The sequence below is a fragment of the Oncorhynchus masou genome, chromosome 6, assembly GCF_036934945.1.
Source record: "Oncorhynchus masou masou isolate Uvic2021 chromosome 6, UVic_Omas_1.1, whole genome shotgun sequence".
In the NCBI taxonomy this organism is placed as follows: Eukaryota; Metazoa; Chordata; class Actinopteri; order Salmoniformes; family Salmonidae; genus Oncorhynchus; species Oncorhynchus masou.
This window is the reverse complement of record NC_088217.1, coordinates 70,723,979-70,748,268: the sequence shown is the minus strand read 5'-3', so window position 1 is coordinate 70,748,268 and position 24,290 is coordinate 70,723,979. Positions and strand designations below refer to the sequence as shown.

At 42.9% G+C, this 24,290-nt stretch overlaps 1 protein-coding gene across 4 annotated transcripts in view; it reads right to left on the bottom strand.

Annotated features, from left to right (window-relative positions):
* LOC135542535 (tyrosine-protein phosphatase non-receptor type 4-like) overlaps positions 1 to 23,468 on the bottom strand; it is a 35,184-nt gene extending 11,716 nt beyond the window's left edge. For 2 of the 4 annotated variants that reach the window (XM_064969566.1, XM_064969567.1), the window contains exons 1-12: positions 23,080 to 23,468; positions 18,526 to 18,680; positions 5,568 to 5,675; positions 5,463 to 5,480; positions 4,386 to 4,428; positions 4,211 to 4,289; positions 4,029 to 4,073; positions 3,866 to 3,918; positions 2,442 to 2,562; positions 2,048 to 2,135; positions 1,756 to 1,844; positions 811 to 874 (exon numbers count right to left, since the gene is read on the bottom strand). In XM_064969566.1, the coding sequence (XP_064825638.1) occupies positions 811 to 874; positions 1,756 to 1,844; positions 2,048 to 2,135; positions 2,442 to 2,562; positions 3,866 to 3,918; positions 4,029 to 4,073; positions 4,211 to 4,289; positions 4,386 to 4,428; positions 5,463 to 5,480; positions 5,568 to 5,675; positions 18,526 to 18,663 (846 nt within the window). In that variant the 5' untranslated portion in view covers positions 18,664 to 18,680; positions 23,080 to 23,468. The remainder of the gene's footprint in view (positions 1 to 810; positions 875 to 1,755; positions 1,845 to 2,047; positions 2,136 to 2,441; positions 2,563 to 3,865; positions 3,919 to 4,028; positions 4,074 to 4,210; positions 4,290 to 4,385; positions 4,429 to 5,462; positions 5,481 to 5,567; positions 5,676 to 18,525; positions 18,681 to 23,079) is intronic. The other 2 variants (XM_064969568.1, XM_064969569.1) reach the window with 1 other exon arrangement.
* Positions 23,469 to 24,290: the final 822 nt, after the last annotated feature.

Genomic DNA, 24,290 nt, shown 5'->3' with positions numbered 1-24,290 from the left:
AGCATGATCACTAGTCACTTTAATAATGACACTAAGAATGTTTACATATCTTGCATTGCTCATCTCATATGTACATACTGTATACTATATCCTACACTATCATTTCTTTACTATCTATTGCATCTTAGCCGCTCCGTCACTGCTCATCCATATATTTTATACTTATATATTCTCATACCATTCCGTTACTAGATTGTGTGTATTAGCTTTTGTTGTGGAATTTGTTAGATATTAGGTTTAGTTGTGGAATTGTTAGATGTCACCTGTTAGATACTGCTGCACTGTCGGATCGAGAAGCATTTCGCTACACTCGCCATAACATCTGCTAACCATGTGTATGTGACCAATAACATTTGATTGGATTATCACACTTGATCAACTGATGTCACACAGATCTAGCTAAAAGAACACGGATACAGGGGAAGAAATCACCCTTCGACTTGCATAGCTGGCCATGAGATGGCTTCTTCTAGGCCAGACACTATGGTGTGCACTGTAGTGATTCTCTACTCGGATACATGAATGATAAGCGCATGACATCAATTCATCTAGATATGAAGTACTGTACAATTGCTTTTAAAGGTCTCCTTGGCTTGCATTTTTCAACCAGGTGTTTTTGTGTGTCTTCCACTACTAGACACCCTAGTTGGGATCAAATAATTTTAGAATTAGTTTCATATGACCAGCCTAGTACACACACAAAGTGCATTATGTATATTTTGTATTATGTATTATTCATAATGACGAGAGAGAATTTGAGCTCGCACAATAGTAGGGATGCAATCCCAGTTGAAACCAGGACATACTTACCAATTCTCTTCTGAGTTGAATAAAAAACTGTCGACATTTAAACGAGATCTTTACAATCTGTAGCCTGAAAGAAAGAAAAACAAGCTTTTGTCACCCAACAGGATGGAATCTCTCCCTTTATTTCCTACACAACAGCAAACTTATCCAGCATTCTGAAGCCACTGGATAAGCTTAGAGAATACATACTCCCCATTTTATCATCCATAAGAATCCCCTCCGTTCTTTAATCAGAAACAAATCACGCTCAGTGTTCTATAGTTCCATTGTGCCTGCAGGCCTATTTCCCTGGTTCCTTAAAGCATGACTCAGAGAGAGAGAGAGTCTAAATGTAGACCGCACTGTGTCCCAACCTGACACAGTTACGCTATTACTCATTTCTACAGAAGTCTCTTTTCATGAAGATAAACTCTCACTGTGCTGTACCCATCAAAGGGAGTAGGGCAAGATCAGACAGCGGGGAGAGGGCTCATGTTGTCACTTTACAGTAGAGCTAGAGTAAGTTATGGCTGAATCTGGGCCATGAAAAGAAGTAGAGCATCGTAAATGCCGCTTTCATGCTATGATTGCTACTACTGTTTGTTACTTAAGCAATAAGGCCTGAAGAGGTGTGGTATATGGCCAATATACAATGTTCTTAGTCACGATGCAACGTGGAGTGCCTGAAAACAGCCCTTAGCCGTGGTATGTTGGCCATATACCACGAACCCCCGAGGTGCCTTATTGCTATTATAAACTGGTTACCAAAGTAATTAGAACAGTAAAAATACCTGTTTTGTCATACCCGTGGTATACGGTCTGATACACCGCAGTTGTCAGCCAATCAGCATTCAGGGCTAGAACCACCCAGTTTCTAAAACTTTTTAGGATCTGTGTGTCCCATCCAATGGCTCCCCTATATGGAGAATGTGGCTGAATGTGGAAATATACTCAATTGATTTGACTCACCATGGAAAGCAGTTGATTCGTACCCTGTTCTTATAGATGACAATCCCAGTTGACATCACTCCGATTAAAATCTCAGTGTTGCTTTGATCCTGTAATGGAGGAGCGAAAAAGGGCAGGGAGGATTGTAAGGCGTCCAGACCTCCTGTGGATAGGTTCTACTTAACAGAAACCCTATAGTTGGGCAATGGAGGAGGGTGCTCACCGCCACACTGTCTAAAGAAAACACGTTGAAGAAGGTTGATTGGGGAGCATAGTATGCATGCATCACTCCATTTCACAACTGAACACTTACTCTTGCATAGTGCAATTCGACTCCATAGAGCTCTAGCGTCCGTGCTGTGTTTAGATAATTGAACTCTGACTGGGCAGGAGGCAGTCCCCTGAAAGGAAAAAGAGTGAGAGTGAGAGATAGGGAGAGAGAACGACTTTAGTTGGCTCCACAGGCCATTCAGGAAGTAGGCCTACCAAGCTACCATCTACGTGAGAGGCTAAACAATGACAGCCTTGTTCTGACCTGGGCACAGTCTGAGCCGCTTCAACCTCAGCTGCAGTGAACGAGCAGAGTCCATCCCTGTTTAATCTACAAGTTATTTGATATTTTCTGTGCATTTCCCGTTTTACACCAATGTATCCACACACACACACACACACACACACACCATATCAGTTGAGAGATTGCTTCTTACTTGTGTTGCTGATGCTGTTTGGCAATCTCTTTCTCAAAGTCATGTGGTGCGTTGGGGATGAAAGAGTATCCGGAGAGGTAGCCGGGCAAGTTCTCGTCCTGACTGTAGTCCCCTAGCTCAGCTGCAACACAACACAAAGCACACAGTGTGTGAGTGTGTAAGTGTGCGTGTGTGTGTGTGTGTGTGTGTGTGTGTGTGTGTGTGTGTGTGTGTGTGTGTGTGTGTGTGTGTGTGTGTGTGTGTGTGTGTGTGTGTGTGTGACACAAAGCACAATTAAGCCTTTACTCCTCTCCTTCTCTCCCTCCTGCACAGCTCCCATTCATTCACACATTTTCTGGTCAAACCTCTCCTTTGTGTGCAAACGGAAAGAAGCAGGACTTTTGCAGCTTGAGAGGAGCCAAACACTTGAGTTTTTTTTGTCAATGTTTAGAAAAGTGAGACAGAGAGACGAGTCGTCCTGCTAAGTGTCTCAGTGTTTCCATACTGTATAAACAGTCTGCCTTCTTCCCAAATGGCACCCTATTCCCTCTATAGTGCAATACTTTTGACCAGGGTTCATAGGGTCCTGGTCAAAAATAGTGCACTATATATGGAACAGGGTGCCATTTGAAAAGGGAGCAGACATGAGGAAGTTGGGGGTTAAGTGACTCTATTTCCGAAACACTTTAAGAAAAGTATGTAGCACAATAATGTGAATCAATTAATAAAGAGCCTTGCTCTTTCATTTGAACACAAACTACATCAGTATGTGAAAACAGTGGGAAAAATGAACAGTAATAGCCCAGTATACACTAACTATCCTGGTCAGAATTGTGACTGACAGACAGACTGGCACTTGTGAAATGTCCTCCATTCTTTTGTTGTTATTACAGTAAGTGCGGTGAGACCACCGTGGCCACTTTCCATTTCCTCTTGTGACCTCTATACCTCCCACATAGCGTGATACGTTTACTACAACCCCACGAGAGAGTCAGCCAGTCAGGCAGTCAGTCAGTCAGTCAGTCAGTCAGCCAGCCAGCCTACTAAGCTAACAACCAATGAGCAGTGTTCTTCTGCCCTGCTACCAGCCTGGTTGTGGCGATTGTGCTGTTACTCCTCCCCTCTCAGCAGCGTATTGGGGTCAATGTGTAAACAAAGACCCGCAGCAGCCAGCCCACATGAAAGCAGCATCATTACAAGACAAGTACAGTATGAAGTAGTATTACGGTCTGGGGTTTCCAAGCTACTCCCCCCCCCCCCCCCCCCATACTCTCAATGCTTGAAATCCCATGGTGGATATTAGGTGGGAGATAGGGAAAATACACTGCGGAACATATTCTATCATTAGGACAGTTAGTTGCAAGGTGTCAGGCAGAATGTATGCGACCATAAGTCAGTGGTACAGTTGTAGTTGAATAGCTGAGAGGAATAATTGCAGTACTTACACTGAACGGCGTATGAAGCAAGAAGAGCGGCTGTGATGTTCGGACACGGCAGCCTGCGAGCCGAGGAGTCAGTTATTACTCAAATTCACCACATGAAGATGATTCAAATGGTTGAATAAACCAACCAAATACAGAGCCGTGTGTTTATCAAATCCACACTCACCTTCCACTAAGTATGTCCTGTTTAATCTGCAAAACGTACTGGTACCTAAAGGGGACCCAAAACAGCAAGGTGAAAACAGAGCTTTTAAGTCCACTTTAATCAAACTGTATGGAGAATAGCATAGAGGAAGGCCTATAGTGTACTGCTTATTTCTGTCACAATGCCACCCGTTAAGCACTTACCTTGTATACTCCTCCTGGAGTTTATTGGGGTCGGTTACAAAGAATTTAACCCTAAAATTCAAACGGTGTGAAGACCCCCCTGAAGGAAAACAAACAACCAGATTAATGGAACTAAAACGAGCGATAAATAGAATATTGAAAATACTAGAGAATATTCCAAATGTATCAAACATACTTTTTAATTGCTTTCTAATCGGTTTGGTTGGATCCAGCCACCTCTGTAAAATATGGATAGAGACAACCGCAGACACGGTATGGGACAAGAGGGAAAATAGGCCACAAAAAAAAATGAAGATACATTTTTACTCAAAACATTAGAGCAAGTTCAGAATAGAAATCAAACTGTCCTGCGAGATAGAATCATCAAAAGTATACATACGTATCAAAGTCTGAATTTCAGCTGTCACAAATGAATATTTGCATTGTTATTTTATGAACTTTCAATAAACACAATCTGCCTCTAAACACTATTCTAGCCGCTGTTTCAACTCGTTTGCCGATCATGACCCATAACCTTCTTAGTATCTCAAACTGTTTGCTGCAGAAATGCCACAGTTTGCTGACGGGGCTGGAGAGAGCCCATTCATGAGATGCTGCTATGCTGCCAATCAGAGTGTTTGAGGGGATCGGCCAGAGCAGGGCTCGGCCAGAGCAGGGCTCGGCCAGAGCAGGGATCGGCCAGAGCAAGGCTCGGCCAGAGCAGGGATCGGCCAGAGCAGGGATCGGCCAGAGCAGGGATCGGCCAGAGCAGGGATCGGCCAGAGCAGGGCTCGGCCAGAGCAGGGATCGGCCAGAGCAGGGATCGGCCAGAGCAGGGCTCGGCCAGAGCAGGGATCGGCCAGAGCAGGGATCGGCCAGAGCAGGGATCGGCCAGAGCAGGGCTCGGCCAGAGCAGGGATCGGCCAGAGCAGGGATCGGCCAGAGCAGGGATCGGCCAGAGCAGGGATCGGCCAGAGCAGGGATCGGCCAGAGCAGGGCTCGGCCAGAGCAGGGATCGGCCAGAGCAGGGATCGGCCAGAGCAGGGATCGGCCAGAGCAGGGATCGGCCAGAGCAGGGATCGGCCAGAGCAGGGCTCGGCGTACATCCGCTAATCCTGATCACATAATAATAAGTCATTTCAGAAGCCAGTTGATTTGGAGATCAGTGATTCTGCGCCGTCCGACTGCAATGTAGTCCGACTGCAATGTAGTCCGACTGCAATGTAGTCCGACTGCAATGTAGTCCGACGTGCACAATATCAGGTGGCCTCACCTGATCTCTTGCAACAGCCTGTTGAAATGAACGAGACAATTGAGCAGCTCGCTAATTACCTAGCGTACGCGAGATTTGGTTCTGGGCTCTGAGAAGAGGCCTCACCTGACTGTCTGAGGAGTCGTCGGCCAGCTGTAGGCCGAAGTAGTCGCTCTCCGTCAGCTCCAGGTGCTTGAACACTACATCCAGCAGGACCTGTCCTTGATCGTGCTTCTGCAGGGAGAGAAACCAGACAAGACCTTCGCAATCCTGTAGTACAGGTATATGACCATCTCATAATACAGACAACTGAAGCAACGTAGGACTGAAAAGTGTGTTGGCCATAAAGTGATTGACACCTCCAATAAAGAGTAGCGTAAAAATACTTAATTGATAGAGGGCTGTTGCTAAACTATCACACAACTATGTGTAATGCTTACCCTACTGGGTTTCTAACTGGAGGTTGGGCATTGCAAGCGTTTCACAACAAGGCCTCACAGAAGTGTCAGGGCAATGTGCAACCACAGACATCCGGAACACAGAACCAGACCATGTATTATTTACAGAGAGCTGGGAGAAGGAAGGAACACAAACTATACTACACACAGTGACTTTGCCTGATTTGATTGGCCCATGTCAAATCGGCTACTAGTAGTAGGAAGACCATTGGTCCGCACATGGAGCCTTGAGGAACACCATACTTCTCAATCTCAACTGAGGCTCCACAATCACAGTCTACCTTGTAATGTCAACCAGGCAGGAAAGCAGAAAAAAGCATGTTTCAATCACCTAACTACATACGTCAATCTCTCAGTAATGTAAAGAAACTAGACCAACCGGTTGACTGGCATGTTTCAGTGAAACAGTGATTTCCATGGAGCTTCACTATGAGCTTCACTATGACATCCAGGTCCTATACACTAGATGTTCAGTTATTTGGCAACTTTAGTTGGGAATGATACAAACCTTAATGTCTCAGAAATTAAAATATATATGGGATGCATGATGAGACTATAGGCAATTGATGATCTGAGAGAGTCGCAGAAAAAAAGAAGCTTGCGCTCTGTCCCTTGCCTCAGGCTGCACTGCACAGCTGTTCTCTCATCAAGTGATCCTATTTTCACCCATCAGACAATTCTAAATGTAATCTTGTCTAATATGTAAAATTAGTTTCGATTTAGATTGGCTCATTATCAAATGGGCGGGAACAGGGGCAAGGGGGGGAACAATCCATATGCACGTATCCTCTCCACAAATTTCTTATTAACAAACTATAGTTTTTGGCAAGTTGGTTAGGACATCTTAGGTTAGGACAAGTCATTTTTCCAAACATTGTTTACAGACAGATTATTTCACTTTTAATTCACTGTATCACAATGTCAGTGGGTCAGAAGTTTACATACACTAAGTTGACTGTGCCTTTAAACAGCTTGGAAAATTTCTGAAAATTATGTTATGGCTTTAGAAGCTTCTAATAGGCTAATTGACATAATTTGAGTCAATAGGAGGTGTACCTATGGATGTACTTCAAGGCCTATCTTCAAACTCAGGGCCTCTTTGCTTGACATCGTAGGAAAATCAAAAGAAATCAGCCAAGACCTCCGAAAAAAAAATCGTAGAGCTCCACAAGTCTGGTTTATCCTTGGGGGCAATTTCTAAATGCCTGAAGGTACCACGTTCATCTGTACAAACAATAGTACGCAAGTATAAACAACATGGGACGACACAGCCATCATACCGCTCAGGAAGGAGAAGCGTTCTGTCTCCTAGAGATGACGGTACTTTGGTGCGAAAAGTGAAAATCAATCCCAGAACAACAGCAAAGGGCAAAAAGTATCAGGTACAAAAGTATCTATATCCACAGTAAAACGAGTCCTATATCAACATAACCTGCACTTCACAAAATAGATGGCGTCATGAGGAAGGGAAATTATGTGGATATATTGAAGGAACATCTCAAGACATCCGTCAGGAATTTAAAGCTTGGTCACAAATGGGTCTTCCAAATGGATAATGACCCCAAGCATACTTCCAAAGTTGTGGCAAAATATCATAAGGACAACAAAGTCCATCACAAAGCCCTGACCTCATCCCATAGAAAATTTGTGGGCAGAACAGAAAAAGCGTGTGCGAGCAAGGAGGCCGAGAAACCTGACTTAGTTTAACCAGCTCTGTCAGGACAAATGGGACAAAATTCACCCAACTTATCGTGGGAAGCTTGTGGAAGGCTACCCGAAATGTTTGACTCAAGTTAAACAATTTAAAGGCAATGCTACCAAATACTAATTGAGTGTATGTAAACTTCTGACCCACTGGGAATGTGATGAAATAAATAAAAGCTGAAATAAATCCTTCTCTCTACTATTATTCTGACATTTCACATTCTTAAAATAAAGTGGTGATCCTAACTGACCTGAGATCGGGAATTTTTACTAGGATTAAATGTCAGGAATTGTGAAAAACTGAGTTTAAATGTATTTGGCTAAGGTATATGTAAACTTCTGACTTCAACTGTATGAGCAGCTGAGAAATAAATATAACACTTAATTCAGTCCACACATCGACCTCTGTCTGAGGAACATGCTCTTGCTATGAGACAGGTGATATTCCGCCCAAACTCTGTATGCCACGGGCTCTCCAACCCGGTTCCTGCCCAGGACTTAATTTGGGAAACCAAGTGAAATCTGTTCAGGAACATCAATATGAAACATATTTCACTAAACTGTTGACAGCCCCTCTGCGCTCTGAAGAAAGCAATAAAGGAGAAAGAGGAGATGGAAACGCACGGTGGTGAGATATTATGTAGCTAAAGGAATGAAGGAGAGAGGAGGAGATGGAAACTCACGGTGGTGAGATATTCTGAAGCTAAAGGAATGAAGGAGAGAGAGGAGATGGAAACGCATGGTGGTGAGATATTATGTAGCTAAAGGAATGAAGGAGAGAGGAGGAGATGGAAACTCACGGTGGTGAGATATTATGTAGCTAAAGGAATGAAGGAGAGAGGAGGAGATGGAAACACACGGTGGTGAGATATTATGTAGCTAAAGGAATGAAGGAGAGAGGAGGAGATGGAAACTCACGGTGGTGAGATATTCTGAAGCTAAAGGAATGAAGGAGAGAGAGGAGATGGAAACGCATGGTGGTGAGATATTATGTAGCTAAAGGAATGAAGGAGAGAGGAGGAGATGGAAACTCACGGTGGTGAGATATTCTGTAGCTAAAGGAATGAAGGAGAGAGAAGAGGAGATGGAAACGCACGGTGGTGAGATATTCTGTAGCTAAAGGAATGAAGGAGTGAGAGGAGGAGATGGAAACGCATGGTGGTGAGATATTATGTAGCTAAAGGAATGAAGGAGAGAGGAGGAGATGGAAACGCACAGTGGTGAGATATTATGTAGCTAAAGGAATGAAGGAGTGAGAGAGAGGAGATGGAAACGCACGGTGGTGAGATATTCTGTAGCTAAAGGAATGAAGGAGTGAGAGAGAGGAGATGGAAACGCACGGTGGTGAGATATTCTGTAGCTAAAGGAATGAAGGAGTGAGAGAGAGGAGATGGAAACGCACGGTGGTGAGATATTCTGTAGCTAAAGGAATGAAGGAGAGAGAGGAGATGGAAACGCACGGTGGTGAGATATTCTGTAGCTAAAGGAATGAAGGAGTGAGAGAGAGGAGATGGAAACGCACGGTGGTGAGATATTCTGTAGCTAAAGGAATGAAGGAGTGAGAGGAGGAGATGGAAATGCACAGTGGTGAGATATTATGTAGCTAAAGGAATGAAGGAGTGAGAGGAGGATATGGAAACACACGGTGGTGAGATATTCTGTAGCTAAAGGAATGAAGGAGAGAGGAGGAGATGGAAACGCACGGTGGTGAGATATTATGTAGCTAAAGGAATGAAGGAGAGAGAGGAGATGGAAACGCACAGAGGTGAGATATTCTGTAGCTAAAGGAATGAAGGAGTGAGAGGAGGAGATGGAAACGCACAGTGGTAAGATATTATGTAGCTAAAGGAATGAAGGAGTGAGAGAGAGGAGATGGAAACACACGGTGGTGAGATATTCTGTAGCTAAAGGAATGAAGGAGAGAGAGGAGATGGAAATGCACGGTGGTGAGATATTATGTAGCTAAAGGAATGAAGGAGAGAGAGGAGGAGATGGACACGCACGGCGGTGAGATATTATGTAGCTAAAGGAATGAAGGAGAAAGAGGAGGAGATGGAAATGCACGGTGGTGAGATATTATGTAGCTAAAGGAATGAAGGAGTGAGAGAGAGGAGAGGGAAACACACCTTGGTGAGATATTCTGTAGCTAAAGGAATGAAGGAGAGAGAGGAGATGGAAATGCACGGTGGTGAGATATTATGTAGCTAAAGGAATGAAGGAGAGAGAGAGGAGATGGAAACGCACGGTGGTGAGATATTATGTAGCTAAAGGAATGAAGGAGAGAGAGGAGGAGATGGAAACGCACGGTGGTGAGATATTATGTAGCTAAAGGAATGAAGGAGAGAGAGGAGGAGATGGAAACGCACGGTGGTGAGATATTCTGTAGCTAAAGGAATGAAGGAGAGAGAGAGGAGATGGAAACGCACGGTGGTGAGATATTCTGTAGCTAAAGGAATGAAGGAGAGAGAGGAGATGGAAACGCACGGTGGTGAGATATTATGTAGCTAAAGGAATGAAGGAGAGAGAGGAGATGGAAACGCACGGTGGTGAGATATTCTGTAGCTAAAGGAATGAAGGAGAGAGAGAGGAGATGGAAACGCATGGTGGTGAGATATTATGTAGCTAAAGGAATGAAGGAGAGAGAGGAGATGGAAACGCACGGTGGTGAGATATTCTGTAGCTAAAGGAATGAAGGAGAGAGAGGAGATGGAAATGCATGGTGGTGAGATATTATGTAGCTAAAGGAATGAAGGAGAGAGAGGAGGAGATGGAAACGCACGGTGGTGAGATATTCTGTAGCTAAAGGAATGAAGGAGTGAGAGAGAGGAGATGGAAACTCACGGTGGTGAGATATTCTGAAGCTAAAGGAATGAAGGAGAGAGAGGAGATGGAAATGCATGGTGGTGAGATATTCTGTAGCTAAAGGAATGAAGGAGTGAGAGAGAGGAGATGGAAACTCACGGTGGTAGATAATCTGTAGCTAAAAGTTCATGTCACACAATTAACAATAATACATTTAAAATAAAATAAAACCATTAAAACTATTACTAGGGCATTCAAAATAAAAATGCAATATAATTGTAGGCTAACTGTTAGCTATCCTGCACAACCAACAGCATCGCCTAGGGCTATAAGTTCCCTCCCAGACTTGTGGATAGAAATGTTGGAGCGTAGCATAAGGTAACCAGTCTATCCAGTATGGATGATGATCCAAACAAAGCCGATTATTCGAATGTGTTTAATTTTGGAGTATAGGCTAGACCTATTATGGACCAAAGACATCTTAAATCTGTTTAGTTTTTTTGCCATATGTAATATGCGGTAGGCTAAGTTGTATAACGGCACAAATATAATTTTGATTCATAAGCTCTTAATATGCGTATGGGTGTTCTGAATGAATCATCAACCTTAGACAGCGCTGTCCATTACTTTGTGTTAGGCTTGGAAACAACATCCACAACGACCATGTCTCACACTCAGTTTCAACCTGCTGTTGAACTCCTTTCTTCAAATTGATCATCACAGTGAGGCGGGTTTAAAATCACATACTGTTTTGATGATAAGTGTTTGATGTGATTTTCGACTGCATTTGCATTGATGTCAGAGTGGTTAGAGGTACAATAGAGCCCTGCGTTCCAGGCCATTAGGACCTGATGAAGGGACAACAGAGCCCTGGGTACCAGGACATTAGGACTTGATGGAGGGACAATAGAGCCCTGAGTACCAGAGCATTAGGACATGATGGTGGGACAACAGAGCCCAGAGTACCAGACCATTAGCACCCCGACCGTTAGCGAGTTGGGTACTTCCACAACATGTCCAGAGTGCATAAGAGGAGATTACAAGTCACGTGGAATTTTACTACGGTCATCATGACTCATGACCATAGCGGTCAGCAGCTATCAGGTCATACTCTCTCCAGCCACTAGGCTAATGCACAGCAGCCACGTTGGGGAACCAAACTACCAGCCAACGAGGGGCTTTACTAAAACACTGAAGCTCTCCAGCTCCAGTAGTTAAAACAGATACCTGTTAGAATCCTTCTTGTAGATTCCCTGTGCAGTGCAAGTATTGGAGGTGGTGCATGCATGGCAGTAGAATGCCAGTGGGCATGATGAAGGAGCTGTCAGTTGTCATTCAGTACTGACTTCACCTGTGTATACATGATGTGTGTCTGTGCACACTGGATGGTTCCCAGAGGAAAGAACCAACATCACCGCCAACAAACCATATGAAACACATATGCACACAAACATGAGGGCCTGTATTCACCTAATCCTGACTGGCAGTGAAGCGTTGACCTGGTTTAGCCCCGCATGGTACTAGTAAAGACAAAGGACTCCATAATGTCAGCTCTGTAGTCCCTGAAATGGACTCATCTTAATTCATGACCAGGGGATTAGTGGGCTGCAGCAGAGTAGATTTGACCCAGGACAGAACAAAAAGTATCGGGGCAACAGAGATGGTCGTGGGTTAGACTGAGGTGCTGTAGGGTATGTGTTCTAATTAGGGGGAATGCACTAACATCATGCCTCTCTGCCCCCGTTCCCCACAGTACACCACATGGGACAGATATCCCCTATGCTTGGCTCGGAAAAGCCATTGTGAGGTTTGCAGTTCAGTCCTGGTAAGTGTTTACTCCATTGGCTAGTGACCCCTGGAGTCTCCTTTAAAACCAGAATGCCAGACATTATGCTGTCTCTGCTATGCTGCTATTAATGACAGATATCTAAAAATACCCAGGCTCCTTTGCTCCCTACTACTACAATGCAGCTGTACTTTAATGTGCAATTCCACCACATTTCAGCCACATGTTCATTATCTCCAGCACAATACCAGTGTCTATATACTATAGTGAATTCGGAAAGTATTCAGACCCCTTGACGTTTTCCACATTTTGTTACGTTACATGTTAAATTAAATGTTTTTCCTCATCAATCTACACACAATACCCCATAATGACAAAGCGAAAACAGGTTTTTAGAAATGTTTGCACATTTAACATAAATAACTTATTTACATAAGTATTCAGACCCTTTGCTATGAGACTCGAAATTGAGCTCAGATGCATCCTGTTTCCATTGATCATTCTTCAGAAGTTTCTACAACTTGATTGGAGACTACATGTGGTCAATTCAATTGATGGGACATGATTTGGAAAGGCACACACCTGTCTATATAAGATCCCACAGTTGACAGTGAATGTCAGAGCAAAAACCAAGCCACGAGGTCGAAGGAATTGTCTGTAGAGCTCCGAGACAGGATTGTGTGAAGGCAAAGATCTGGGAAATGGTACCAAAAATGTCTGCAGTAGAGGTCGACCGATGAATCGGAATGGCCGATTAATTAGGGCCGATTTCAAGTTTTCATAACAATCGGAAATCGGTATTTTTGGGCGCCGATTTTGTATTATTATTTTTTTTTTTACACCTTTAGTTAATCTTTATTTAACTAGACAAGTCAGTTAAGAACACATTCTTATTTTCAATGACGGCCTAGGAACGGTGGGTTAATTGCCTTGTTCAGGGGCAGAACGACCTTGTCAGCTCAGGGATTCAATCTTGCAACCTTGCAGTTAACTAGTCCAACGCTCTAACCACCTGCCTTACATTGAACTCCACGAGGAGCCTGCCTACGCGAATGCAGTAAGCCAAGGTAAGTTGCTAGCTAGCATTAAACTTATCTTATAAAAAACAATCAATCAATCATAATCACTAGCCAACTACACATGGTTGATGATATTACTAGTTTATCTAGCGTGTCCTGCATTGCATATAATCGATGCGGTGCATATTTGTGAAAAAGGACTGTCGTTGCTCCAATGTGTACCCATCCATAAACATCAATGCCTTTCTTAAAATCAATACACTGAAGTATATATTTTTAAATCTTGCATATTTAGCTAAAAGAAATCCAGGTTAGCAGGCAATATTAACCAGGTGAAATTGTGTCACTTCTCTTGCGGTCATTGCACGCAGGGTCAGTGTATATGCAACAGTTTGGGCCGCCTAATGTTGGGGATTAATCAGAACTAGTTGGGTAACATAGATAGGATGTTTTATTTTCATGATATGCTTATGAGTTATTTCTCATAAGAATGCATTATGTTGTACTATAGTGGTGGCCATTGGCAGTTATCTGTTCTCTGTCAGGACTAAGTTGCTTGGGCCGCAGAGAGGGGAGAGGTCAAGGTGTCATCATGTGTCAACATATCTTTTGCTCCACTGTGTCTGTGTGCCAGTCACTCCCTACTTTTCCCATCGGGGAGAGGAGGAAGGCAGTGTCTGGAATCATTCTATGCTCCCTCTTTTGTTGCTCCTATCTTGACCTATAGCCTCACTCTCCTCTCCGTGAGCTTGTCCAGGATTGGTTGTATTTAGAATTGGTTGTATCTAAATGACAAGTTGATATATATCATAGGGTGGGGGTAATGTCTTGGTACCATTTTGTACCAAGGACGAAATAAGAGCTTTGTTTAGGAGACCAAACTGAACGATAATTTATAGCCAACTCTGTCTGGCTAGGGGATACACCTCTCTGAAGTAAAGTCTTTCTTTGTGTAAGTTCCTAAGACCTGTGGTTTGTCATGTCATCTAGGGGGGGTGGATCTTTGCTATAAAGGATCCCATTTGCCATTATGTTGACCACTCTCAACTTTTCATTAGAGATACTGAACTGTTCAAAGTCAAAATGCTATTGCAAAAGCTTAATTATTATTAAAGGTGAAGATTAAGCATAACTCTGACTGGTGTGTGGTTTGCTCTCATGATTTGGTAAATAGAGGAAATTTCCACGACACTAATTTGCTAGAATTTTTACGTGACTATAACATAACATTGAAGGTTGTGCAATGTAACAGCAATATTTAGACTTATGGATGCCACCTGTTAGATAAAACACAGAACGGTTCCGTATTTCACTGAAAGATGATAGTTTCCGGATTCGACCATATCAATGACCTAAGGCTCGTATTTCTGTGTATTATCATGTTATAACTAAGTCTATGATTTGATAGAGCAGTCTGACTGAGCGATGGTAGGCACCAGCAGGCTCGTAAGTATTCATTCAAACAGCACTTTTGTGCGTTTGCCAGCAGCTGTTTATGACTTCAAGCCTATCAACTCCCGAGATTAGGCTGGTGTAACCGATGTGAAATGGCTAGCTAGTTAGCGGGGTGCGCGCTAATAGCGTTACAAACGTCACTCGCTCTGAGACTTGGAGTGGTTGTTTCCCTTGCTCTGCATGGGTAACGCTGCTTCGAGCCCAGGTAGGAGCGAGGAGAGGGATGGAAGCTATACTGTTACACTGGCAATACTAAAGTGCAAGTCCAAGGTTAAATGAAATACAAATGGTATAGAGAGAAATAGTCCTATAATTCCTTTAATAACTACAACCTAAACTGGGAATATTGAAGACTCATGTTAAAAGGAACTACCAGCTTTCATATCTTCTCATGTTCTGAGCAAGGAACTTAAACGTTAGCTTTCTTACATGGCACATATTGCACTTTTACATTCTTCTCCAACACTTTGTTTTTGTATTATTTAAACCAAATTGAACATGTTTCATTATTTATTTGAGGCTAAATGGATTTTATTGATGTATTATATTAAGTTAAAATAAGTGTTCATTCAGTATTGTTGTAATCGTCCACCAATAATCGGTATCGGTGTTGAAAAATCATAAACGGTCAACCTCTAGCCTGCAGCATTGAAGATCCCAAAGAATACAGTGACCTCTATCATTCTTAAATGAAAGAAGTTTGGAACCACCAAGGTACAGAGAGATCCTTGATGAAAACCTGCTCCAGAGTGCTCAGTTTCTCAGACTAAGGCGAAGGTTCACCTTCCAACAGGACAACAACCCTAAGTACACAGCCAAGACAACGAAGGAGTGGTTTTGTGACAAGTCTCTGAATGTTCTTGAGTGGCCCAGACAGAACTCTGACTTGAACCCGATCAAACATCTCTGGAGACCTTAAAATAGCTGTGCAGCAATGCTCCCCATCCAACCTGACAGAGCTTGATAAGTTCTGCAAAGAAGAATGAGAGAAATTCAGAATGGGAGAAACCCAAATACAGGTGTCCCAAGATTCGATATGTGCCAAGCTCATACCGAAGAATTGAGGCTGTAATCGCTGCTAAATGTGCTTCAACAAAATACTGAATAAAGGGTCTGAATACTTATGTAAATGTGATATTTCATTATTTGTAATTTTTTAATATGCAAAAAATGCAAAAAACGTGTTTACTCTGTCATTATTGGGTATTGTGTATAGATTGATGATAAAAAAAATAAGATTTAATCCATTTTAGAATAGGGCAGTAATTTAACAAAATCTGGAAAAAGTCTAGGGGTATGAATTAGGGATGCAGATATATCGGTGAACATATCTTGATGTCTAGTTTAACGCGGAAGTGCAAACCTATATAACGTAGGTACATGACGTGATGACTGCTGTGTGGATTGAGCGGTCAACAAGCCGAGCAGTCATTTGAAAGAGTAACACGATTTCAGAGAGACAACTCAAAGGCGAAATCCATTAAAGCCAAGCATTCATTGCCCTTGACAATCAACCGTTCTCTGCCGTGGGTGATGTTGCCTTTCGCCGACTGGTCGAGCACCGGTACACACTACCAAGTGAGATATTTTTCAGAAGTTGCCCTACGAGAGTTACACAGTAATAGCGTCACTGCTATTAGCTTTACGACATGCATACTATGGAACGCAGTTTGGGTCTTTGCGTGTCAAAAAAGATTCAGTAGCACTGTCAAAAAGTCTCCAAACAAGCAAACACCGGCCACGAACGATGTGTTTACAATACCGCGTTGGTAATAAAGCATAATTTGTTGTACCGCAACTTCTGGGGTCGCTGCTAGCACCAATACAACCTGCCTGAAAATGACCATGTAGAAACTGCAGTCATTTTCATTATTCTTAACAATGATTTAGGAATCCTTGTAAGTATTAGCTAGGTTGCCACTTGTTGTTCGCCTATTGAAATTTAAGTTCATGAAAATAAATAGCTAGGCACCTACTTAACCCTGTTGCCCAAAGCGAACGTTATAAGCAGCCAGCTAGCTTTATCTGGCTAATGAGGCTCGACCAGACCGGGTTATGTGTTGTGAAGCTAGCCACAATACGGATTAGGCACAATAGTGGAATTTGCAGTTTGCCTTCAGAATAAAAGTATGTAATTGACAGTGATGCAAATTAATACAAATAATAGAATTATGTCATTCTTTTATTTTGAAGGCTAACGGCAAAGTCCACTATTGTGGCTAATCCTTATTGTGGCTAGCTTCACATAAATGGGTCCGACCACCATTAATCAAATAAGAACTGTCTTATAAATTAGGGTTATTTTAGATGATGACACCTAGCTATATAGTTAACGAGCTAACTATAGCTACTGAAACAGATGTCGTTTTGCTATGTTTTTGGGGAAGAATATTGTTCGCATCCATGAGCTATCTAGCTTTTTTTTTAAATGACCAGCACTGGAGGTGTGCGAGACAACTTTACCAGCATCATAGCATACGTATATATGAATCGTTGTGACATATGAAATACGAGTGATAGTGTAATCAATTTGTAATAACTATGTAAAAAATGTATGAACGCGTTAAATTATTAGGTGACGTGCAGTCATATTCAGGTCCTGATTGGTCAACAAGCTTATTTGACACGTCTAGTAGTGTTAAATATTATATTTTTGACATGCAAAGACCCAAACGGCGTTCCATAGAAATCCTGGTTGAGAATGAAACAACTTAACAAATGAACCACGAAACAGCACAGCAAGTAAGTGAAATAAATATGTTTTGATAATGTTTTACTGGTAATGGGGACATAATATATCCCATTTAGCAGACGCTTTTGTCCAAAGCGACTTACAAGTCGGCTGGGGCCACTACTTTTTACACATATGGGTGGCCCCAGCGGGAATCGAACCCACGACGCTTGGTGTTGCAAGTGCCATGCTCTACCGACTGAGCCACACAGGACATACACATACACATACACAGGACACAGGACACACACAGGACATAAATGCCAATAAAACAACTTTTTGGTCAGTGTGGTGTGTGTGTAACCTTTATTTAACTAGGCAAGTCAGTTAAGAACAAATTCTTATTTACAATGACGGCCTACCCTGCCAAACGCGGACGACGCTGGGCCAATTGTGCACCGCCCTATGGGACTCCCAATCACGGCCGGATGTGATACAGCCTGGATTCGAACAAGAAGCGACGCCTCTTGCACTGAGATGCAGTGCCTTAGACCGCTGAGTCCATGTGTGTGTGTTAACTATTTAACTCTACTAGAATGCTTAAACGGAGCTACAATTTTAAATATCTGTATTGTTTTTTGGGCAAGGAAAATATCGGATATCGCTATCGGCCAAAAATGTCATATCGGTTCATCACTAGTCTGAATACTTTCCGAATGCACTGTATGTGAAAAACATCTTGTAGAAAAATATTTAAGTTAAAAAGTTCTACCCGATGACATTTTTAAACACTAAGATTTGTGGGGAGCAAGAAAATACCCTCCCTCTGGCTAGAAATTCACTGCAGGTTTCGAAAATCACAATTTTCCTTAGTTTTAATCCTACCCTGTGATGTCAGAGAAGCATTTTTTTAAAGACATTCCTTATCTTTTTAATGACAGATCATAGATTCACGCCGTTTTCACATATGCAGACAGGAGGTAATGAATATGAGGTTGAAAAGTGGCAGAATTGCCCTTTAAACAAAGTCTAATTTATCTTTATAGGCCTACTTGGTTATTGCGTAGCCTATTGATAGACAACTGGTCTAGAGAAGAGAGAGAAGGCCCTAACCCAGTCATTTTCTATGGTGAGATGTATGGCTGTACAGTCAGTGTAGATGCCGGGAGTAGTATAGTACAGTACTTACATTAACTTTGAAGGCTTGAACTGTGTTATCCAGCAGAAGAACATTACAGACCACCTCTGTGTGCTGCCTGTCTTGTGCCAGCTCTGATGCTCGGACATTGTCGTTACTGCCAGCTGGCAACCGGGAGCGTGAGGTCATTACTGTCCACACTGGGTCTGCAACACAGAGAAACAAAACAGCAGTCCTTATATTATACTTATATTATACTGCATTTAAATACATTACATTGTTCCAGAGTGGCGCAGCAGTCTAAGGCACAGCATCTCAGTGCTAGAGGCGTCACTACAGACCCTGGTTCGATACCGGGCTATATCACAACCGGCCGTGATCGGGGGTCCCACAGGGCGGTGCAAAATTGGCCTTGCGTCATCCGGTTTAGGGAGGGTTTGGCCGGGGTAGGAATTAGTTCTTAACTGACTTGCCTAGTTAAATAAAAAATTTGCAATGGAGAATGGTTCGCCTCCTCTTCAACACCAGTATACCTATTTTTCAAGATGTTCATTTTCATTTTTCTTTTTAAACAGTCGGCAACGGCATAATTGAGTCAAGTAAAAAGAATAAAGACAACGCACTCCTCCTTAAATCTGTGACATGCGCTGATGATGTCATACTTCATTCTAGTAATATCTAGAAAGAGATCCCCGTCAGATGCAAGGCCCTTGATCCTTTATGGTCCATGCTCTTACAGTCAGGCTGCAGTACAATGAAAGGATTGAGTGAGGCATGACCCAGTTCACTACTGCTGGGAGGAAGAGAGCTACACACACTAAAGAGGACTTCCCCAGGAGGGTTAGCAGTTTTCACGTCCCCACCAGAGTCCCCACAGACACACACATGCACACTCTCTCTCTCTCTCTCTCTCTCTCTCTCTCTCTCTCTCTCTCTCTCTGATGGATGCTGTTAGGCCTAATTCTGAGTGATAAAGTTGTAATAACAGGGGCAAGGGTGATAAATACTTATTAAAATCATATTTCACAATCATATCAAATTTTAGGGAGAAAAGTGACTGCAGAAACATAGAAATTGTTTTAAAACAACTAAGCTAGGCTATATCACCTTTGACCTTTTTCCTGCATGACATCATCCATTGACTGCACTCAGAAAGGTCCCGAAATAAACAATGGCCACACCAGCAGCAGAGCTTTTGTCAGTGACAATGGTGTTCCTGTGAATGTCACAGTGCAACACACAAAGACACGCTGAGTCGCTGTACGGTGTTGCCACACTGGACCCGTCTCCAGAACTCCCACATGGGCCAATACCCTGTCACGGGTCCCCACTTCTCACAGTTAAGAGGTTAAATCAGGCGCTTCAAAACCTACTAGCTATTATTCTATCATGTTTATCCTTCCCATTACTTAAACGTGTTTTTAACAGTTCACATGCACTTTGTCTATGTTTTCCATGTTCTGAATTCTTGAATGAAATGGTCAAACTAGGACTAAACAATATCTAGGGAGTGGAGCTGTCCTGATTTGTACCTTGTCAGCTCGGGGGTTTGAACTCGCAACCTTCCGGTTACTAGTCCAACACTCTAACCACTAGGCTACCCTGCCGCTATTCAGGACATGACCGTTTTTGCTTACGCCTACCAATAGAAAAAAGCCAAATGTCCCAATGAGTCTCAGGCTTAGACTAAAGTTATTTACAACGTAGGCCCTCCTTTGAACAAAGTTGCAGTGCAAAAACATCACCTCCAGTGTGCAGATGTCAACACATGGAACAGTCACAGTAGAATCCTAATAAACATACTGATCCATATATACCTACTTTGACCTTTACTGTCTTTGTTTGTTTACTGTGTTTGTTTACTGCACTTTCTATTACCATAGCATCCAGGACAACCACACAACGTTGGCAGTGAATGGCCATGGCAGCTAGCCTTGAGTGTGGGGTGGGTCCATCCAATAACCATGAACTTGAGGGATGGGAACAGATAGACTGTGTGTCAGTGTCAGTGTAACCCGCTTCCAACCTGGCTCGCCTGCCAACACCACCACCCACCATAACAGAGTTCAAATCATAGGCTGAGTCTCTGGAGCTGAGTGACCTTTCAGTAATAGAGCCACAGCTCTGGATTGCTGGAGCTGCATGGAGAGACCAGACAGACACCATGCCAAATGCAGAGGAGCTACCTTGAATCCCAATGCAACTCCAAGGCCCTAACCTAACTCCTGAATAAAGTAGGCTACACATTGCTTTACAGATCAATCAGGTGATATAATGGCCTACCGTTGTCTTAGTATTTTCACACCAAGTACAACAGGACAGCATTACCTATCTGACACGGTATAACTATGGGTTATAAAGCAGAAAGATCTTGTGTACTTAGGCTACATTCCTTCTTCAAAGCATCTGTGTACAATAAACTGTTATGACAGCTAAGGGACATAATCGTTTTATTAAACCTTGGCTCCTGAAACACTCCCACCCACTCCAGCACTGGATTAGCATGCTGTGTGTACATTTCAGACACATCTCTCCCCTCAAGAGAATACAGTACAAACAACAAGGGTCATGTTCATTAGGCATGAAATGGGGAAAAAATGGACTAAAACAAGGAGGGACTGCTTGGACTTGTCCAATAACAAAACACTCATTTTCATTTCAACACGTTTTGCTATAGTGTGGTCTACTGAACACAACCCAGGTAGGTTATGTTCCACACACAAAGGGAGTTCCCCTTCCTCTCAGATCTTCCACTCTGCAGACCTCAGTCACCACATCTGAGTCCCAAATGCATATATTCACCATAGGGCTCTGGTCAAAAGTAGTGCACTATGTTGGGAATAGGATGCCATTTGGAGGGCTACCATCATTAGATCAACTGTGGAGCACCACACATGCATCACAGATCACACACTCATGCGTGACACTCGAGAGCGTATGCCCTCTTTTTTTTTCTCTCTTTCCACTATTCTCTGTTTTTTCCGTGCGTGGTCTAGTAAGCCTTCTTAACATTGTGAGGCTAAAGCCTACAGTAGCTAACAAGCCATTTAACCCTGGGCACAAATCTAAACAACATTGTTCACGACAGAAGAGATTCACTCTGAAAAGGATTCTGGGTCGCAAATTAAATCAGCTGCATTCCTTTGCAACATATGTCCACACAGAATTGAGCATAATGATAAATAGCCTAACAAACAACAAATATGTTGTCGATGGCTGTGAGCTAGAGGGTAGAGAACGTTGCCATTGATAGAACCCCCTTTGAGGCCATTCTCATTCTCCCTGATTCTTTCCTTCCTCCTCTCCCATTCTTAAAGCTCCATTGGCATTTGTTTGCTACACATCTCATTCATTCAGATATTTAGCCCCAGCAGCAGTGTAGCTACTAACTCACCACCCCGAACTGTGGAGGTAGGGACACTACAGTGTAGACCCCCTAGTGATTCATCCTGTTTTAGAGCTTCATGAGCACATATGTGGTTGTCATTTACCACACACTTTTCCGTTGTCTGCAGCACAGGTGCTCGGTTTCATCTGTTTCAGCACACTCCCCCTTCTCCCCAATCAAATCCCATGTACTCCATCACTCTCATTCACTGCACTGTCAAAAAAAGCCTTGCACTTGACAATAACTGACCCAGTCTCTAAAAATGTGAGGCTGCTTTGGACAGATGGAGAGATGGAGCAGTGTGGGTAGGATACAATCCTCCTCTTCTTTCCACTCTTTCTCGTCATTCTCCACTAGAGCCCTGCAGCTCTTTATCAGAGAGAGAGAAAGTTGAGATTGTGTGATAGCAAATGGCTGCTCCTCTATATTCCACTATGGTCAGCAAGGAGGCAGGGGAGGGAATATTATGATGACATCAGTGGGGATTCTATAGATTCCAGGGACGATGCCATTTCTGTGAAGCTCTATTCGCTCAGCCTTTCTTTGTAGCAGCAGGTAGATTAGAAGCCTAGTGTTTCTATCAAGTCAGTCGGTGCACTAAACTAGAGCGTCCATATTTCTTGTAATAAGAACCGAGCACGGGGTCTTGCATCCAGCAGCATGAATACGACATGAATATGTGTCATAACAGCATTATTACAGACAAACAAGACTTGTATGTAATTCTGAGTGGGAGTTCATTATTTCAACCAGCTAAACCAGTGTGTAGCCTACCTGTAATCAGAATCAGTGGGGTCTCTCTGTGTACTGATTCAAGAAAGAGGTTTATCCATCTATTGACCCAGACATATATTTAGCCTCTACCTTCTCCCCTGGCCTTACACTCCCTCCCAGAACCAGACATAGGTTAGAAATGCACACTCTATTCTGTTCGGTTCCATTCTAGTTAACTGTAGCCTATAAGGCTGTCAACTGGCATATGACAGGGACAGAAAAATAACAACACATTGATGTTAGCTAGATAGAAAGCTAGCCACCAGGCCATCACATACTTGTCACTGTCACTAAGACTAGCATCAGCTAACGCAGAGGTGTAGCTATACTGTCTCTGGATAGATGGGGAGCTAGCTAGCTAACTTGCTACATCAGCTGTGCTATGCAAGCTAGCAAGCTAACCATGGCATGACGTTATTATTGTGCAGGCTGCTTAATGTTACCTTCATAAACTGCGCCGGTAGAGTCCAGTTTTTGAGGGATAAAATCAAGAAGTGGGCGAGGTGGTGCAATTCAACCGCTGCAGCTCCGCAGAAACCTCCTCATCGTTCGCAGCAGCATGCACTCGCTACGGCCGCACGGGTTCGTTTCTTTTCAGCACCACAGCGATGATGGACCCAGGCAAACGTCAATACAGGACGCAACCATTGTAATGCGGGCAAGGCAAGCACTGGCAGGTAGGTATGATCACACACAAAAAAACAGAACTTCCTTTCCGCGGTCCCCAAACTGTAGTTCAATTCAAAGACAACCCCGTTTGAAGACGTGTATAATTTATATCGCTGAAGCATAAACCATGGGGCATCAACGAAACATGGCGTGAACTCCACAACACATTTTTTTGAACGGGGGTTGATGTCTGTCAAACTAGTAGGCGTGGCATTTGAGGCGCAGGTTTCACGACACGCACGCGCGCAGCCTACATTGTGAGAAATGGGGGAAATATGAATACTATTATTATTATTATTAGATTGTAGGTAACTTCGAATATTTTTCCATGAATGTAGTTTGTGTGTGATATATTAAAAGCTTAGTGAACATGTAGTTACTTTTGCAAATAAATATCCTATACTCCCATCTTGTGGCCAATTCGATGTCCATGCCACTTCTATTTGAGATTAATGGTAATAACTGGATTATTGTATATAGTTTCACAATGAAACGCAGAAACTGTGATAGTGATCCCCATTATTGTGCACTCCCATTTAGAACTGCCCACTTTTAGGTAACACGTAAGTAACAATAAGGTATGGCCCACTTAAAATGATTCATGGGGAGTTTGTAAGTTGTTAATAAATAGTTCTTTATTCGTTTTTGTAGATAGTTTATAGATACTTTGTAAATAAGCAATAGGCTATAGATTGGTTGAAAATATAATTATTTTTATATGGTCACATCTGGACTTGAGTCACTATGGAATGCTCCATTTCTACAACAAGGGGAGGCTGTTCAAATGTTGTTATACTTTACCTCCAAAAATGGCAGGTTAAAACCATAACACATTGAAAGTCAATAATTGAAGCACTTCAATTAAGCGCGACAAACTCTAAATGGGACCTATAATCATTAAAATAAGGGCTTATTTGCGCTAAAATAACAAAAATTGACCCCCCTTCTCCCGCGTGAAGCAAACCTATCGTATCAGCTGTTGCAA